Source organism: Varanus komodoensis, unplaced genomic scaffold, assembly GCF_004798865.1.
Source record: "Varanus komodoensis strain SLA01 unplaced genomic scaffold, ASM479886v1 scaffold12, whole genome shotgun sequence".
NCBI classification, from domain to species: domain Eukaryota; kingdom Metazoa; phylum Chordata; class Lepidosauria; order Squamata; family Varanidae; genus Varanus; species Varanus komodoensis.
Genome location: NW_025335349.1, coordinates 970,882 through 991,403, shown reverse-complemented (window position 1 = coordinate 991,403; position 20,522 = coordinate 970,882). Strand labels below are relative to the sequence as shown.

Genomic DNA, 20,522 nt, shown 5'->3' with positions numbered 1-20,522 from the left:
CAAGCCGGCGCCTCACTGTGTGCCCGCGGCCCCCACCCGCACCGCACCAGCCCGCGCCTCCTGGCCGCACTGCCTTGGTGGCCCACACCCATCGCCGGCCCCCCGTTAAAAGAGTTTGAGGACCCCTGTTTTAGAGGAAAAGTATGTGGGCAAGCAAAATCTTTCAAAAGAAACTACTTACTAAACAAAACTGTCCCAAGAAACTTATCGCCAGCTTGAAACTCAGCGGCCCCTCTTCTCAAAGTGAGAATAGTACCCAGCTATATCAACCATGACTTTCATTATGTCTTTGGATGTAATATACACGCTTTCTTAAATGCAAATAGCAGCCAATTATCATTGAAAACTATCAGCCTGCAGGAGGAATTCAGCCCTTTCCTCCTCGGGCATAAATTCCTTTCAGTGGCGTGAGAGGGGAATTTTCCTACCAAGGCAAACTGCAGTAACAAGGGAGCTGTTTTCATCAGGACCACAGTTGGATGAAAGCACTGAACTCCTTCTCCCCGCCTGCCATGGTGCTGATGTGATCTTCCCCACAGTGGCTTTAATGCAAATAGGCAAGTGATCTCACTTCTTGGCTGGGTCTGTACTGCAGTACTGGCGATGAACCAATGCAATCGTAGCAACCGCCGTAGGGCAGAACGCGGGCATTTCTGCAACCTAAGTGACTTTGTTCCTATGAAGCTTTGTCATGACTGTTCAGCTCAGCAGCTCGTGGTTTTAGCCATGCAGCCATAAAATTGGTCTTCCTGCACCATGTCATGTGCATGCAGCAACCCATGATGATGAGGAAGTGATCCAACGTTAGTTCCAGCCCCATCTTTTCAGGTGCATCCAGCCCAGTTTTATACCACATGAAGAAGGTGGAAAGTAGAAATTGAGGAGGGCACTGAATGCCTTGTCTTCTGGCACAGGGGAAAGTGTCAAGTTAGCCTGCTGGCAACGTCGTTAATAAGAGAAAACAACGCATTTCTATAATTTTCATATTATCTTGGTTTATGTTCACAGATCCTGATTTGAGGGATGCATCATGCAAGCCGGTTAATTACCCATTATCTCTGAAATGGGAACGAAAGGCAAAACCTTCTTGAGGTGGCCTTGACTGCTGTTCTTGCATTGTCACATTTTAAACATTTCTTCATCTCACACCTGGTCAGCTTTAAGGAAATGTTCAAAGCACTTTTCAAACATCTTTTCAATAGAATCTGCTACCAAACCTTAAAAGTATTGGCAAAGAGTTTCCCTCCTCCCCCTGAAAAAAAATAGGAAGGAAGGAAGGAAGGAAGGAAGGAAGGAAGGAAGGAAGGAAGGGAGAAATATGCCAGAAGAGAGAGGCAAATGAATGCATAGACGCTTCCCTGCTTAAAACAAAGGAGGAGAATTCTGAACATAATTCACTAAGGTGACAGAAGCTGGATTAGGAAAACAGATGTCAAATTGCATTTGTTGGAATTGTAGCCAGAACAGGTGGTGCCCATAATTGGAGTGATGGAGCTGCTGCCTAGAACACTTGAAATTCAATAACCCACTAACTTTTAACCCGTGCTGAGCAGAAATTTCTGTCGGCATGAAATATCTGTATCTGATGGGAGCATTAGACCTTCACATGCCACAAAGCTGTTGTTTGGACTGGCTGGGGCTGCAATTCATGTCCACTGTAATGAAGCGAAAGGAAATATTCATGGATGCCACAGTATTCAGGATCATGCCCATTTGCACAACTGGAAGCCAGATGGATTGTAATGATAACACTCATGCAGGTAAGTGCAAATGAGGATTTAACAGCCCTAAAAACATTTTACTGCTTATTATGAACAATGATTACTGAGTGGGCATTTAGCAAATTACTGCAGTACAAGAATAGATGTCCTCATTTTGTCTCAAACTACAAGGCTTGCAGTGAAATCCTATGAATGTTAACTTACAGTTACACCCAGTTCATGAACATACAATTATGCTCTTATACAAGATCCGACTGGGGCAACTGTTTGGAAAATACGAAAAGTATACATTGCTTTTAGAATCTTCTTTGGGTTTATTGCCCTTAAAAAGAAATCGTTGCAACAGTTTAAGAAGACATACCTGCAAATAATTAAAAAACAATGTCCAAATCCTTATATATTTAAACTGGCTCAACAGTGATATTTGCTTTTGGAATCATCTCAGCAATATGGAGCTGATGATCAATGTATTCAAAATAAATACGCTGTGACCACTGACCAACAGTAACAACCAAACTATTTCTGTTGGTTAGCAAATTCACTATACGTATAAGAAGATTTAATTGACTGGTCAAGTACTACATACACTAAAGATGTCTCTATTTTTACAGCAGCTCACACTTGTCCAAAAATTAAAGGAATGCAGCATTAGACAGCAAAAACACTTATTGCCCAAAGCTCAGAACCATTTTGCTTCTTGTGTAGTCAATACAATTGCTATAAACACCAGAAATGTTCAAACCATTATTATATCTTGAATTGAGCTCTCTTGATACCTTGTAGCATCCTCACTTTATACATGTATATTAAAAGAAATTGCAAAACTTTTAAAGAAGTACTCATATATTTTTATTTATGACCATCCTAATGTAAATGGAATCACTGTTATGTGCCATAATGACAGATGGTTAACTTCTCTGAGTATGTTTGTCATTGATGCTTCAGGTGCATACATTCTTTGGATTAAATCCCAAAGAGCCTATGTGAACTATTTTCATATAATTTGTGTTAAACATTTTGAATGATGGTCTGTAATTTTAGAATTTAGTACAGAGTACTCATCAAAATACAATTAAAACAAAATTAAATAACAAAGTATTCAAGTTTAATACAGGCAGGCTTGAACCTAAACGAAATGGGTAGCAAGCAAGCAATGTACTTTTAAAATATGTGGGTTACTAAATCTATCCAGCATGTGTGGCAAATGCATACATTATTCATCTGAAATAAACTCAACCTTCTTTTCTGTAAAGGTGTAAACATGACAGTACTATAGTCACATTGCTTATAGTACCTATTGTCAGTAACACTGCAAAAGATACTCTATGAGTTAATCTTGAGCCTGGACTTACCACATAATGGAGGAACTGGAATGCATCTGATATTGTGAGACATCCTATCTTGGAAAAGTGTGTCACAATAATGGCATTTTCTCCTGCTTTGTTTTTAAGAGGATCTGCTAGATCTGTGTCTTACTACTTCATGGTTTGCTTACTGTTAATGAATAACTCACAGCAAGCTTAAGAGAAAAGATAGTAAGAAGGCATCGTGCTTCATTTACAGTCCCATCTGTGTAAATTGGAATGGGATTCACGGAAGGCTTCTCTGTGTACCCCTGCTTTTTCTGTGGTCCCAGTTGTGGGGAAAGAACCATATGAAAAGCTAGTTATATGTGGAGGAACTTTTTTCAGAACTTAATATGAATGCATGAGATTAGTACTTCCACAATCAGTTATGGTTTGCTTCGGTTTCTCATTAGATCAGTACAGGAGTAAAGAGCTAAAGCTAGGAAAAAGCCAAAACTTAAAACAGAATCTTTCTGAATTGCATCATGTTTGGTCTTAATTCCTTTTCTCATTCAAGTAAAAGTTCAGTGTTTATGATACTTCCTGGTTTCTTTATTCAGTCTCTGAAAAGTCAAAGTGAACTTTCCTGATAAAGCAACTAGCTGGGTAATCATTTCTACTTAGAGGACTAGCAAATTTCTGAGGCAATCACATCGACTGGTCCAGAAACACAACACCCACATTTCAACATTGACTCTCTGGTTGTCTGAACCAAGAGCCTAGCCTAGCATTAGCTAGCTAATACCTATTTACAGCAAAGTACGTAAGAGGCTGCTATTCTGCCAGAAGATAGAAGAATTTTCAATGAAGCACAAGAAAAAAAGTCATATGCACAACACATAGGATTCACAACAAGCTTTAAGGACATTCACCAAATGAAATGTTTGTTAAAAAATCCAAATTATTCAGTATAACATTGCTAGAAAACAGCTGTGATATTATCCCAAATGTAAGGGAGAAACACAAAACATGTTATCAGATAATGACCTATGTTGGTTGGTTGATTAATGCAGAAACAGTTGCTTGCTTATCAGCATGCAGAAAATGAGTGTAATTTTAGGTACATATAAACCATTGTGTGGGCAGCTGAAATAAAATAATGCCTCTGACAATAATGTAACCACTTGCACGCAACCGTTGTGTCTCAAGACAGAAAGTTTCATTTGAAGTGCATTGAGCAACAATTCCATTTCTTCTTGTACTGAAAATTGCTGAAGAAAGTTGCAAAAATTTTGGAAGGTAATGAATGGGAGACAGTGGAAATTCTATGAATGAGGCAGAGTGATGGGGAAGGGGATGAATTCTTGTCTGGAAACACCTGTATAATAAGAGTGCCAGGATGTGCCAGCTTCTTGCCCACCACACTAGTGTGTGTGCGCATGCACATGCTTTAGGGAGAAGGCATATTCAGACTGACAAGAAGATTCCTACTGTGTGCACAAAAGCAACATTTATTTCTCACACATGTGCATTTCTCACACGTGTGCATCTCTAATTAAACAGGGATGAGGCAGATATAACCTTGAGCAAATTAGTTATCACAGTTATGGACTAAAGATAAATGGTCTACCAGGCAGCTAGCAGAGAGACATGTTTGAGAGGTGAAGGAATGTTGTTCAATTGAGTCTTCCACATATGTCTTCTCCACTAAGTAAACCACTCAGGGTACAAACCACTTCCTTTTAATACAAATACTGAATTTCTTATTGCTTCACTGAACAGTATTTTCCGCAAGTAGTGTTACACAGTTCTCTGGTCCAAGGTCTCAAATGTAAAAGTGGACAGTCCCTCTCTTTTCTGTTTCATTGAAAATAAATAAAAAGGCTTTTTAATGGATCGTTTTGCTTACACTTAGATGGGGTTAATTAAATTGAATGAGATTAAAGGAAATACAAGCAGCTCTGGTTTTGCATGGGCTTGCATTTCTGTAAAATCATATCAAACAGAGAGACTATTCCTTTTAAGACAGAGACGTTTTGCCATGAGTGCAGAAGCTTTTAGACATATTTTTTATTTATCATCTCAAACCAACTAAATGTATTCTTCAGGACTGGCTATTTGTATTCCCAATGAGTGGGATTGCAAACAGATCAGAAAACAGAATTGGGCACTTCGGACACATCACACGAAAGCAAGTCTCCCTGGAGAAAGCAATCATGCTGCGGAAACTTGAAGGCAGAAGAAGGGGAAGACCAAATAGCCACATCCATGAGTCCTCGAGAGTTGAGAGCTGTCCAGAACAGGTCCATTTGGAGGGCACTCAATCATAGGGTCACTCAAAAGTTGGGGGATGACCTAATGGCATCTATCAACAACAAAATTGTTTCAAATAATATTAACTCTAAAAGGAACAGCTGAGGACAAGCAGCTGAAAAATTGGCAGCCTCAGCATGGTATAGTTGCATCATGGAAAATCCCATTTGGTATAAGAGACAATGTTTTCGGTGATTCATTTAAGATGGATACCTACGTTTAGGCAGCAATCCTATACACACCTTCCTGGTCTCTTTGACTCCACTGGAACTAATTTCTGAGTAGAAACACAGGGATGTTTGCCAAGAACGGTGCTAGCCCATCTGGCTAGACAGAGAAAAAAAATACTTGCAGCTCAGGACTATTGTTGAAGTAATCCTATCTGAAGAATAAAATGTCTTTGGAGCAATCAGTCAGCTCAGGGCCTATTGTAGTTGAACTGTCCCTCTCTTCTCTCACAAGGCTTTCTATCATCAAAACAGTACGGGACATAATTTTATTTAAGAAGCATATCTTTATGCTTCTTAAAAGTTGCCTTGGACTATTTGTATCCTGAAAAATAGGGTGTGAATAACTCAAATAATTACACACACATAAGCAGTATTTAGAAGCATACTGCCTCTGAACAGGAAGGTTTTGTATAAGTGCCACAGCCACTGACAGTTACATTCCAAGAAGTTATAAGAAATAGTTATATTTGTCCTGCCTTTTTGCCTTCCAAGGAACTCAAGGCAGCTAACATAATTCTCCTCCTCCTCTCAGTCTCATCCCCAAAACAAGTAGGTTGAGTTGAGAGCCTGGGACTGGCCCAAAGTCACCCAGGGAGCTCCAGGGCCAAGCAGGGACTAAAACCGGAACTCCTGAGTTCCAGTCCCACATTCTTAACCACTAACACCACCGTGGATCTATATTCTACACTCTAGTGTCATATTCTTTTGGCTTTGGATATATTTATATATCACATATTCTTATGTATGTGAAATAAGAATATAAATATTTGTAGGTAATGTGGTGCTTGAAGGCAGATACAACCTCTTATTGCTAGACGGCACTAACTTGACCACTTAATTCACTAGATATAACAACACCGCAGGTTACCTAAAAGCTCAGAGGGGGCCAGTGCAATTGATCAATAGGGGTGGTGGTGGTAGTGGAAGGGGTTAAAGCCTTCCCTCAGCAGTCTTCTCTCCAGCAGCCAGGCTAGCTGAAGCGCAGCGGCATCGGCTGTTCATCGCACACATGGCAAGGAGGATTCTTACATGCAAGGTCAGACCTTAGCCCAGTGGTGGCAAACCTTTTAGAGACCGAGTGCCCAAACTGCACCCAAAACCCACTTATTTATCGCAAAGTGCCAACGCTGCAATAAAACCTGAATACTGAGGTTTTAGTTTAGAAAAAACACCTCACAGCCACTCCAAGCAAATATATATATATCCTTGGCAGCGCACTGACCGGTCATCGAAAGCTTGGATGAGTCGCGGCTAATGAGGTGTGGCTTGTGACATCATCACCTGGCACCGCTACTCCTTTCCGAGCATGTGCAGGCTCCTGTGTGCGCTGTTATCCGAAGCTCGGCTGCTGGGGCGATGCTGAGGCGACTTGACTTGCGTGCTGACAGAGAGGGCTGTGTGTGCCAGCTGGGGCACGTATGCCATAGGTTCACCACCACTGCCTTAGCCTATTACCACATGAGAAAACTGGGAGAAGGGGAGAATGCCTAGGCCATGATGTTGTTCTAAGACCCAGAATCTGGCACCAGGCCAAAACCTTTTTATTTTGCTAATATTTTAAGACCTGTTTTAGGTGGGGTTTTTATTATTGCTAAATTTTAGGATGCTGTGTTTTAATTTTTTCTCTTCTTACATTTTATTGTTAAACCATCCTGAGACTTCGATAATGTGACAGTCTACACAAGTTTCAAATAAATAAATTAACAAATCTATAAGCAGTTGATGGATGAACATAATGAAGTTCTTCCTTGTGGCATTGTTCTTGCAATACTAAGGCTGCAATGCCGTACCCAACTTCCTAGGAATAAGAGCCACTGAACTCAGTGTGGCTTACATTTGAGTACAGTTCTGTAAAATTGAACTGTAGGTAGAATAAATATAATTGATAGGATCAAGCTAAGGCAAGTTCTTTTGCATTTTAAAGATTGAAGGGGGAGATTATGCTTATTTCAACAGAACATCATTTTAAAAATTCTATGCAAGGAAGAACTCTGGGGTCATGGTGAACCCAAAGAGCTGGAAATATTCCCACATTGATTCTTAAGATTTTGTTGGATAATACTCCTCAGTAGTGGTTAGGCACTTTCTAAAAAGTAATTCTGCATCCATGCTTCAAGTAGAAGCGGGCGAGCATATTAGTGCAGAACTATATATAGTGTGAGAGGCACGTGAATCGTCTCCCTGAAGTTTTTGCTCAAATGAAAGGCGTTACAAAATGCTATCAGAGCAGTTGCACAGAAGGAGTGTATGCTTTTCTCCTGGCATCCTCAAGCTGTTTCCCCAAACATGTTCTGGCTGTTTTTATGGATTTCGGTCTGTAAATCCTTCTATCCTCCCATAGCTGATGCAGAGTCTGGAAGTGCTGATTCTGCTTGGAAAAACAGCCAGGAGTTAAAACCTAAACATCCCTACCCCTGCCCATGCCATCATTCTGATCAAATTAATAACCACCATCTCTGTTATTCAGTTTGACTAAAAATAACTAGCATTAATGTTTATGTTGGTCCTTATAATATAGCCTGGATCCACTGTTATATATTCACTGCAATAGTAAGAAGTGCTGAACTGCATCCAAAAGTAGCAAACACCCTAATCCTCTGTAGTTCTAGTGAAAAGCAAATTCTGCTGCATTACGGCAAAGTAAATATGGATGGTATTTCTGCACAGTACAGAGCAAGTGCAATAGATTTTCAGACACAGGAAATCATCATTGCAAAGATATCATTGCCTTCTATATACAGGAGCATTTTTTTGGTCGCACTGTTTGGTTTTATACATGTACACAGAGCTCCAAGTTGAATCCTAGAGAAAACCAACATAAATCCCAGAAAGATAAGCAGTGCTGCTGCAATGGATAGAATAATCCAAGAAGGCAAGAATAATCTATTCCACAGCCATTCCACAAACATACATGCCCTTCTTTGCAACTGAGTCAGTTCTGGAGTTGTTTCAACTTTGAAAAATGTTTTAGTTTGTGAAATTATGTGCACATAACTACATAACTTTTTAAAGTGCAAGTTTTCTCCTAGAAATGAATTTGTCTCAACTAGAATTTGCTTGACTCAAATACAGTCAATCTCATCAGTTCCAAACATTTACATAACTCTGGACAAAGCGCCAGCAATTTACTTCAGCATTAGCAAGATGAAGCAAATGCTTTTTCCTGCCTCTGTGAGTGCCTTCCTTTCTACTTTATTACCATTACCAGTCTGGCCCTGCTGAATCAAGGCTACTGCCACGAATATTGGGAAAGACTCCTTTGCCCTACAGAAACCACTATCTGGCCATATGGCAAATATAGCAGTGGTAGCTCACAGTATAAAACATTGACTCCCATCTCAGGCCCACAATGTGCTTAGAGATTGCCAAAGGAGGAACAACAAAGATATTTATAAATAATAGGTTGCTGTACCATTTATTAGTAAATAAAAGGACACACTTAATTAAGAAATTATACCCATCTTTCTTTAATAACTGAAAACCCAAAACCCAAAATGCATAACATATAGTAAACACAGTCCAACTTTCATGTATATAATAAAACCAAAAGCAAGTTGAAACAAGTTCTGCCTCTCTAACAAATGATAGTGAAACATATCAAGCAGCACGTAATACCTTGATAATAACAGGGTCAAAAGGGAGATTATACTTCTACTAGGAACTATTCATATTTCTTTAATATTCAGAGCAGCAGAAACAAAAACGACTGCAAATCAGCTCTATTCCTACTGCATCTCAAGATGAAGCAGTGGACACTGAGGATTTTTATTTTTATTTTGTCCTGTTGCAACTCTCTTATAGCCTGGCAACTTTCTCTCTCTCTCTTATCGGACACTTCTGTCCCATGTAATTTATTATTTTATCCTCAGCAATATGCTATGTACTATAATAAAGTATAGAGCATTTATTTTGCCCACTCTGTCACTGCCTTCTTCTTATAATGAAAGAGATTAATTGTGAGTTGGCAATGCAGCAGAACCTTTTCCCTGTTGGAAAAAAAGATTTTTATTGTGTTTTCTTATAATAAAAATTAAAAATGAGAAAAGTAGTCTTTTTCTTGTACAAAGAAATATTAATCTCATTAAACCACACAATAATACCCTAACCTTGAGCAGTAGCACCCATCTATGGAAGTCAGATATATTTTTCACATAACATAATGAGAACAAGACAATATGTAGGACATGAACTTGTAGCAAAGAAGATCCACTTGGAAAATATAATCAATTTAATATTTCTTAAGAATAAAATAATTTAATGTTGTGACTGCTCCTCCTTGAGGAAGAAAGCAAGGCATGCTGAGTAATAAGAATGTCTTATTATATGCCTGCTTATAACAATGTCTTCCTTGGAGGTTGGCTGAAATCCATGCTGAGAAGTTGGACCTACCTATTTTTCCTTCCCCTCCCTAGCTTAAAACGCTTTCCCTATAGCACTGTGCAGGGCCCAGCATGGCCCAGGTATTTAGAGAGCACTGCATCCCAAGTGGCACAACCTCTGTTCTAGTCTCAGCTTGACCATGGGCTCTCTGAAGGCTCATAGCAGAGAACAGGCCTTTCCATCTATCTGGCATGAGGTCCTGCCTCTGCGCACTCCATCACACATCTGCGAGAGCCTTTGCAGGGTTCCAAATTACATGGATAAGTAGAGCAGATGCACATTGGCACATTCCAGGTCACATTCCAGAGCACTGCAATGTGCTAACTGTCAAGTACCCCTTGCTTCCTGTCCTAAATTTTTTCACTGAATGCAGCTGGTGCTTACTACCGCTAAAATGTCTGAAGGGCATTAATGAAGATGTTGATTCAGAGATGAGTAAACTCAAGTTTGGACAGGCTTTCAATAGCTTGGCATGCTCGGCCATTCTTGAGGTTATCTTCCTTGGCAATATTATACTCCAAAACATTGATGTAAATATTCTGCTTAACTTAAAGGAAATCTTTGCAGTACAGTCAATATATAGACTAACTACGGACAGCTTGCAAAGTAAGTTATTCAGATTGCCTTTTTCATATTTTTACTGAGATAAAAAGCTGAGGAATTAAAGCAAAATTGATTTGCTCAGGGCACAAATGATAGATTTTTAAAAAATCAAAAATAGTGATTTTGTGTTCATTGAAAATCAAGGACTGAATGAAAACAGCTTGAGCATCTAAGTTTCCAGTTCTCAGCACTAGACTTGCTGAGAAATCTGACCAAAACTTCTACATTGAGAGATATACAGTCCTTAATGCCATGGAAGTTCTATAGGAAGAACTGCATAAAAATCCATTTTCCTGCAGCTGCAGTTTTTACAGTTCTCTTTTCAGGCATGTATACAGGGCCGTCTTAATGCATGGGCCTGATGGGCACTTGCCTGTGGGCCCCATACTAATCTGTGTATGTTAACCCTTGGAAAATTGGAAAACTTCCAAAATTAAGAGTAGTTGTAGTTGTCGTAGCGGCCCCAGTACACTGCTTTGCCCAGGGCCCGTAATGCTGTTAAGACGGCCCTGCATGTACAGCCAACATTTAGCTGTAACGGAAAGCCAGCCAACTGGGCCAAATCCTGTGCAGTCATTTCCTGATCCCAGAACCCAAGACCAGCCACTGGATTCAGCACCTGAAAAACCCAAGCCTGGGAAAAAACAACTTTATTAAAAGGTTAGAAATAGGAAAGCAGGATCTAAAAATAGGGAAACAGGATCATATGATCTAAAAGGATAAAAACAAGGAAGCAGGGGAAAGTCGGGGGAAAGGGAATTGGACAGCAGCAACAAGAAAAGTCTCCATCAAGCAAGAACCCCACACCCAGGGCCTTGTTGGCCCACTCAGACAAGAAAACAACAAACAACGTCTAGCCTAGCCGAGACACAGGAACCTTCTAACAGCACGATGAGGGATGCCACAGCAGCCTTCACTACAGAGAACAGCAGCAGGTCACAACCTCTCCCCAGAGAGGAACAAAAGCTGCTCAACTCTTTGGTCTTTATTCCTCCACCAGCCCAGATCAGCTGATTGTGAGGCGATGGTTCAATTCCAGTCCTCAGGGTCCAGCCATTAACTCAGGTGCCCATCCAACCGGTCATTGCCTGTTACCTCTTGTGCCTTCGAGACCAATGTGGAGAATTCTCACCTCCTTCACAGAGGAGGGACAACATGTCTCCAAAGGCCTCGGCAGCCTGCTTTTCACCAGGGTGGCATTTCCAGGATTTTGGTAATTCCTAAATTAAGCCTTTCCCCACCATCTGGAGCCTAGAAAGCTGGTTCACACTATAGATACATTATTGAATATTCCATCCTAAATCTGACCTGCTCATTTCCTGCCCATAACAGTAGCTTCATAATGCAATGCTGTTGAGCACTTACTGTCTGATTGTTGTGAACAGATCTATTACTGAATTTTTCTGTTGTCACATGACTTGGATTCTTGATGTGATAACAGAACAGTCTTTGGATACTGCCCTCTCAGATCCATGTTATCTATTGCTTTATCAAAGCATTAGAGCGCTTTGATAAATTCAGTCACAGCTCCTTTGACATCACTAATATTGGGAACTCATATGACCATACATTCTCCTTCAGAAAGTAATGCAGCCAGTGTGTTCAGAAATCTTTTGTTTTCCTTACAAGAAATAGTTCTCTGTCCTTCAACTGTTTTTTGCTGAAAAATACACGTTTTGCATCCCATCTTTTGATTGCATTGTATGTCTCTAATATCTTTAACCAAGCAAAAACTTTTCTATATTTTTGACATGAGTTACATAATGATCAAAAGTATCCCATTCATACTCCACACTCATCCTCTTTTCTCCATGGAATTCCATGCAGAAGACTGCCTTCATCGTTTCACTAAACTTATCAATACTGCATTTCATGGACAAAGCCACTAAGAGAATTCTAGTTGTTTGGAACTTGGAATGTCACAATCTCATGAAATTATTCTGTTCATGTTGGAAGCATTCAGAATCTGCGCTTCCTAGTCTAGTTCTGAACCTTCATAATAGAATACACAAACCAAGTTGTGTTGACATGTACCTGCCATTGGCACAGCCTGAAAATTTATCTTCAATGAAAATTCTTAAAGACTTTGCAATCATAGTTCCTAATATTTTGTTTCACTTTTTCGTTTGAGTAACAGAGACAGTAGAAGCCACCATATCATATATTCCTTAATTAACAATTACCTAAAAATGGAGATCCATCCTGGTAGTAATTAACAGTTTTTTGTAGTAATGCTTTGTGTCATTCACTTTTTCTGACTTTATGATACCCTTTCACTGAAATATTAATGTCAGGAATGTTGGCTAAAACACCACCTATAAAGAACACTGCATTTGTCATACCACACCCCATTCTTCAATCTCCTACTCTTTCCAAACGTCTCATTAATTTTTTTTGTTTGTTTTATAACTTGATGGGAAGTCAACTCAGCCCAATATCTATGTGATTGCGTCATGACATGTAGTCCATCTGCAGGAAGCATTTCTGCAAGCTTGTTCATGTTTGGAAAATACAATCTACATCAAATAATTGCTGTGAAATTGCAAAGATGTAAAGAAAACCATAATCCTATTCATTGTGTCTTTAGAAGATGCTTACAGTGTTGATACATTGAAGTCAAAGTCTTGTAGTTCTAAACTTTTCTTGCCGTGAAAAAAATTGTTGGGCAGTGTTTGGTGGCCTACCGGTCAACTGTCACCTCCTTTGATGTTGCCTTGTTGAATGTATGTTTCAATACATTTCTCTCTTCTGAAGTCAAATATCTTTCAACAGAATAAGTCAGGAACTGTTACAATCCTGTACTTGCTCCAAACTCTCTTTCAGCGCTGTACCTTTTCTGATACAACCAAGACATTTGAAATGATTCATCATGGTACTAAAATTCTACATCTCGGAGCAACTCTTGCGAGATTATTTCAGTAGTTGCTATTTTCACGACTTTCCACCACAATGGTAATTAAATGTCAGCAGTGGCATAAATCATAATATTCCTTCATCAGGTATGAATGTTATAGCAGGCAAAATAGAACACCATTGTTTGAATAAAGGATTACCACTTGGAAACCATCAATACGGACACTTTCAGGACCCTGCCAATATAATTGTTTGCAGATTTTCCAATTATAAAATTGTTATTGGCACTCAGTTTCCTTCCAGATAAATTTCTCAGCTTTTTTAGTATTACTTAAGGCTGAAACATGAAAGTATAAAAATATATACCTTACTCAAGTTTTTCAAGGGAGGTAGCCCCAAACTTATACACTTACTCCATTGCCAATGCCTTTGTTATTATAATTTATGCTGAGGAACTTGCATAATTCTCATCACCCTCACACACACTTTCACCATGGATGTCATCTCTTTGCCCAACCTTTATAATGGGAAAAGTAACTGACTGAAACCATTGAGCTTCCCTGCTTTCTCAAATGGTATAGATTCATTTATGGAACACTGACTTTTTATCAAATTTGCAATTCACAGCAAAAGCATAAACATTCCAGTCCATTCCAGTCCCTCAAAAAAGAGTGGAAGTGCCTCTCCCTTCTCCCTACAGACCAGGGGCAGCTCAAACTTCCCCCAGGTTGCTATTTAAAGGCCAAATAACATGCACATTCACAGTTAACATCGTGGCCCCAAGCTACAGATTCCCTAAATTCCTGAAGAAAGCAAGAATGTAGTACACGGACCTCAATCAGTGGAGGGGGCTTGTTAATGTACAGTGTTTTCCTCATCCTTCCTTTAGGAGAATGTACATACTCTACTGACTCAGTTACAGAAAGAAATTTTACTGATTTGAAGAGCTTCTAACAAGACCTTTGGAGAAGTTTAGGAAAAAAGAAGCTATATTTGTATAGTGTACAACAACACTGATATGAAATCAGATATATAGATGTGAGCAACTGATGGCTGAATGGGGCGTTTTTATAAGACTCCAACTGTTATTCTTTTTTCAAGATGGAAATTTCCATGTTAGCCAGTCTATCCATACATAATCAACATGATCAATTATTTTAACGCCACTACTTAAGACTATTTTACCACACAGGACTGCTGTTACAGAAGTGCGTCAGAGTGCCCAAACAAGCTTTTGGACTGTCTTATGCTAGCCACGTATTTGCTAGCAATGATGCATTGACCAAACTGTTTTCTTAAATTATGGCAGAAATGACCTAAATAAAATGACTCAGTCCAGAGGCCTAGTTAGAAGGCTCTAATCTCCATCTGAACAAAATGCTTGTGTACTTGTTTCTTTCAATGACAATTTCCTGGCAAGTGAAGGAATATTATGTATATATATATAAAAAAATTAGACAAGGGTTATGTCCCTAAGTTTTCAAATACTGTGGAAGAAAAGGGGAAGCCAGTATCAAACTCAAGATATACCAAGAGAAAGAGAACCGATTTTGCACACTTCATAAACATGTTAGGTGCTGATGCTGGTAAAAGAATCCTTAATGAGAATTAAGCAAGTAACTACTTTGCATTGGCGATTCCTGCTTAATTTTTTTTTTTTCTAAAAGCAGCCAGGCACCTCCCTGATCGGGGTTGGGGCTATGGTGTGCGGCAAACTCTATTCTAACCATTTCCTCCCTATACTATGGACCCTATATTTAAAGACCCTGGAGTATTATCCACAGAGCAGAAGTGTGAGGACTTAAAACATGGACTTATCATCTCAATTAGACTATCTCACCCACAGCTGCTTTTACCAAAAAGCCAAACCAAACCAAGAGCAGAAAAAGAAAAACGGCCAGGGAGGGGCAAGTATTCATGTAACATATGGTCTGAGTTTCTGCTTGTTTTCCTCTATATTTCCTAGTTACTTTTACTGTAACCTGGTTACTTTTACTGTCACATACATTCAAGATGGCTACATTCCCATGACTCCGCCACAAGCATTCACAAGCTGTGTGAAGATGTTTCAAGAAACCTGGAAAATTCATGAATGTGATCAGTCTTGGTTACATGATAGATATTGATCTGGTCTCCCAATGAAATCAGTGTCACTTAACCATGAGCAATAAATTGGATGCCTTTTCTAAAATGTATAGCAAATATTTACCTTCCGTGCTTCTTTCACCATTTTCCTAATAGTTTCCTTTATTGTATAAGGTTGTATTCGTGGAGGATGGAAGAGCAGCTCAATATTTGTACTGCCAGAAATTCCATGCATTATGTAAGGCCAACCCAAGTCCAGATTAGGCGCCTCCACATCTGACTCCATGGGCCAATATGTTCCTGAGGAGGAGGCATCATCCACAGGGCTGTCAGAACCATACGCTGTGTTTTGGGGGATTTTCTGAATCGTGTTCAAGATGTAACTAATCTCAGCATCCGCTAGAAATTCTGGACATCTCTCCTTGGCAAGGAATTCTTGGTAAGCCTCTGCACCACCTTCAATTAGTGCATCAATGGCGAGCCTGTAACATTCTTTGTAGTGTGGCTCAAGGTAGTTGTCTGATCTGCATTCATCATGCAAAGATGACAGCAGAGATGAGGTTTCCATTTGCATAGTTATTAGTGGCAAGATCTCTTAAACTTCCATCCAGGTGCTCTGGAACGTACCTAAAACAAAGAGGAAAGTACTATGGTCAGAATTTGTGCAACAATCCAGTTATTTTCAGTACTAGTCAGGAATCGCATAAAGACAAAGCAAAACAAGAGTCCTCTTTATTGCTATCTGTTTAACATATAAGAAGACCTACCCTTTGGAACCTCTCTGCTAAATAAGCAGTGTACATACAGGGAAGCTATAGCAGATAGAAGTTGGGTGGTTCACAGCTTGCCCAGCCTCTCTCTCCCCCTCCCTCTCCCTCTCCCTCACCAGGGCATGGGGGGGGGAGGTGGCACTGTGGGGGGCAGCAGCTTGCTCACAGGTAGGCTCCCCAGCAGTCCTATTTTACAGCTTTTGCCTTTTTCCTCTCTTTGTTTCTTTTGTACTAGTAATCTATACAGGTGGTCCCCAGGTTATGGATGAGTTCTATTCCTGAGAATGTCCTTAAGACGAATTTGAAAGTCAGATCAGATGAGTAAGCCAAATGCTTGTCTTAGTACACACACAGACTTGTGCACACACATATATAAAACCTTTCTGTGCATATAAAACACTTAAGAAACACTTCCATAGCCACTAAAACATCCTAAACACAATACAGTATTGTAATAATGATAATACAGTAATAATAACTGAAGAAAGAGAGAGCATCTGTATGCATGTATGTAGGTATAAAGTATCGTAAAAAAAAGAAATAAAAGAAATATTTCTGAAAACAGTTTAGAACATTCCTGAGTAACACTAAGCCTAACATTAACCGATGATGATGGAGATGGGCCTGGTGCTGGAGAGTCAAGTTTGATTGTGCTGCTGGAGGTGGGGGAATATCACTGGAATGAAGCAGCCCTCAAAGGTTGTTTGCACAGCCATTTTCTTTTTCTCATCACAAATGGCCTTGTAGCGTTTGAGGGCCTGGTTACAGGGGCAAATTCTAATGACAAGCCAAAGGAAAACTACATGCCCTACGCAGGCACCAAAACACACTGGCTTGAGTATGCTCAAGCCAACACTGCAGAATGAAAATTCATGAATACTCTATCTCTAGGGAATAGATTATAGATGAATACTCTATCTCTGGGCTGCCACTGACATCTCTAAACATGTCACGTAGTTCCCTAGAGATATGTCACAGCCTTGGCAATCTCTAGAGAATCTCTAACAAAAGTGGGAATATTTCTAGGAACTATGCAGCCACTGATGATGTGTCACCAAACGTGCCACATAGTTCCCTAGAGATATTCAAAGAGGATGTATGACAGTCCATGCATTTGTAATTACAGGTTGTTTGTAACCAGAGGACTACCCAAATCTTTCCAAAACTCCTGAGGGGTGGGGTACCGGACACTTTGAGAATCACTGCAATGCAGCATGAAATCCAATTAATATAAACACAACACAGGAGAGCAATTACATAGAACGATAAAACAATAAAAGCAAGCAGCAAAAATGGCATAATAAAACCAGAAATTTTGCTAAAAACAATTACTAAATAAAAACATCTTTACCTGTTGCCAAAAACTGAGCAGTTAGGGTGCCAGTTGCACCCCTTTAGAAAGCGCATTCCAAAGGTGAGGTACAATAGCAGAAAAGACCCTTGCTTCGTTTGGAGGCCCTCCATCTTAGTGGTCTGGTAGGATATACAGCGAAAGGCTTTTCTTCAGGTCCCGAACCACTGAGGCTTTGTATGCTAGCATGAGCACCCTGAACTGGACCCAGGCCACAACAGGCGGCCAATGCAGCTGGCGGAAGGCCAGCATGCTGTGCCCCCCTAGGAGCAGTCCTCATTAACAGCCACTCTGCCCTGTTATGAATTAGCTGGAGTGCCTGGACTGTTTTCCTAGGCAGCCTCAAGTAGAGTGAAACGCAGCGATCCAGGCGAGAGGTTACCAGTGTGTGGATAAGTGAGGCTAGGCTCCCTTCGTCCAAGTAGGAACATAGCTCAAAAATCAGCCTAAGCAGATAGAAGGTGCTCCTGGCTACCAAGGTCACATGCGAGACAAGCGACAATTTGGGCCAAGGAGCACCCCCAAGCTACGGACCTTGTCCTTTACAGAAAGTGCAACCCTGTCCAAGACGGGTTGAACATTCCCAGTTGGACAGATGGACTGCCCACCAGCAGCGCCTCTGCCTTGCCTAGACTAGTTTCAGCTTATTGGCCTTCTTCACTCCATTACCAACCCAAGGTACCAGTTTAGAACAGGCACTGCCTCACCTGGACTGGATGACAGCAAAAGGAAGAGGAAGTACTCGTATCAGCAACATATCGGTGACCTCTTCCAGTGGTTTCATGTAGAAAGCATGGGAGACAGAATGGAGCCCTGAAGAACTCCATGCCACAAGGGCCGTGGTGCAGAGCAACAGTTCCCCAGCTCCTCCAACTAGGGACAGTCAGCCAGGTAGAAGCTGAGCAAAACACAGAGCAGTGCCACCAACTCCCAACCAGGTCAACCTCTCCAGAAGGATACCGTGGTCTCACTCCCATTGTCTCTCTCCTGGCAAAGATCATCCCAAAGATGACCAAGACAGTTTCTGCTCCAAAACCAGGCTTGAAGCCTGATGAAATGGATCCATATAATCCACTTCCTCCAAAAATGCTTGGAGCTGCCCAGCCACAACTCTTGCAAGCACCTTGCGAAGGAAGGGAACCTCGGCTATAGGTTGATAGTTTTTACATCCTCTGGATCCAGGTGTGGCTTTTTAGAAGTGGTGTAACCACCGCTGACTTTAGAGGGGTGGACACCACTCCCTTTCTCAGGGAGGCATTCACAACCTCCTGGATACAGGGATGGGTCCCCTCCTTTGTTCTCTCTCTCCCCCTCATTTAGCCAAGATGGGCAAGGGTCACGCAAACAGAGCATGAGACCAACCTGACAAAGCACCTTGTCCACATCCTTGAGCCACAATAGCTGAAACCCACCCAGTAAGATGGATGAGTTGTACTGGATGCCTCTTCCGATGGAACTGGGATAACTTGCTCCTCTAGCCAAGTGGCTAGCTGGTACCTGCCATTGCCATCCAACCCAAAGTGCCAAAAGGGCACTTGGGACACCTGGCACAGGCATCATCTTATGTTTTGGGCTCACCACAGCTGTTGATCCCTCTCCTGAGATTCCAGTGGGGATTCCCCTCCAAACACTCCCAGCAGTAATTAGAATGGTCAGCCCTTGGTCAGCCTTTTAAAACAATGCTTACACCAATTATGTAGTCATATATATACATTCATAACATATTATCCCCAAAATTTCATATTTGTGCAAATGCAGTATCTGGGATTTAAGGGGGGGAGGGTCACTTAAGAAGGAATTGGTGTGGGGGGGTGCCTGCTGGCCAAATCTATCATTTTCCAAGCTTCTACAGCGCCAGCTCAGGCTGTAGGTAATATTCTCCCCTTTGCAAAGCTTCTTGCAAAGTCAGACTGCACTTTGCAGAAAGCAATTGTTTTGGAATGTGCTCTTATTAGAAGATACAGTATGCTCATCCCAGAAAGCACTATATTGCATTGCAAAGCCCAATTTGATGGTAGGGCAGTAGGAAGCACTCTTCACTTTTCCAAAAATGGATAACCCACAGCTGCAAGGTATGCCTTAGAGAGACTAAAGAAGAGTGTTTGGGGGACACCCCCTCAATTTATCCTCATTGCAAGCAAGATCCTCCAGATTTTCTGGGGGAATAACAAGTTCCAAGTGTCTGCTCTACTTTGCCATTGAGTGCAAGTTCCTAACATCTCAGCCAAAACTTAGGGGAATCCCAGTCTATGCAGAAGTAGGCACGGTACTTTTCAAAGGAAACAGGAATAATTTTGGTGCTTTCACAGTGTCCCTCGAGATACCAGCTGGAGGAGTGAGGGTGAGATGGACCCGGAGCTCCAATGTCCCCAAGCCACACTGTGTGGCTTGTTCAGTGGTGCAGTTTGCCACGTTGTGGAAATCCGCCAGTTCTGTACAAGTCTATCAGAAGATTAACCTGTGGCCATACAAATAATTGGCAATGGCTGCAAGTAACAGGAGACGGCATTCATTTGACGGCGCTAGATAGCTAGTAGCAGAACACTCCAACTGGATGAAAATCCTCTGTGGAAAGCACTGCGATGCCAATAAGCCAAACTGAAATAGGCGCAGAAGCCCAGGAACTGCTACAGGCAAACGTGAAGTATGCGAGCTGAACCTGGCCTTTGACTTGTGTCAGTACAGGAATCCTCTGCTCAGCCCTTGTGCTTCCCAAACATACAATCGAAGAGAGTAATAGAATTTCTGATGGTTGTTACAAGCTTATTTTCTGACTGCCAAGGCACCTGAAGCACTGGTAATGAGTAATGCCATCTACTCGGTGGGTTTCGCAATGTCCTTCCCAAGGGCAAAAATGTACAAGGGAAAACCTGCAAGGCTTTATGAAAATATGAATAGAATATGTTAATGGAAAGCCTGTAGTATATCTT

The 20,522-nt window shown here is 40.9% G+C and overlaps 1 protein-coding gene across 1 annotated transcript in view; it reads right to left on the bottom strand.

The window, feature by feature from the left end:
- FAM83B (family with sequence similarity 83 member B) overlaps positions 1-16,039 on the bottom strand; it is a 34,895-nt gene extending 18,856 nt beyond the window's left edge. Inside the window, exon 1 of the mRNA XM_044422055.1 lies at positions 15,596-16,039. Within this exon, the coding sequence (XP_044277990.1) occupies positions 15,596-16,039 (444 nt within the window). The remainder of the gene's footprint in view (positions 1-15,595) is intronic.
- Positions 16,040-20,522: the final 4,483 nt, after the last annotated feature.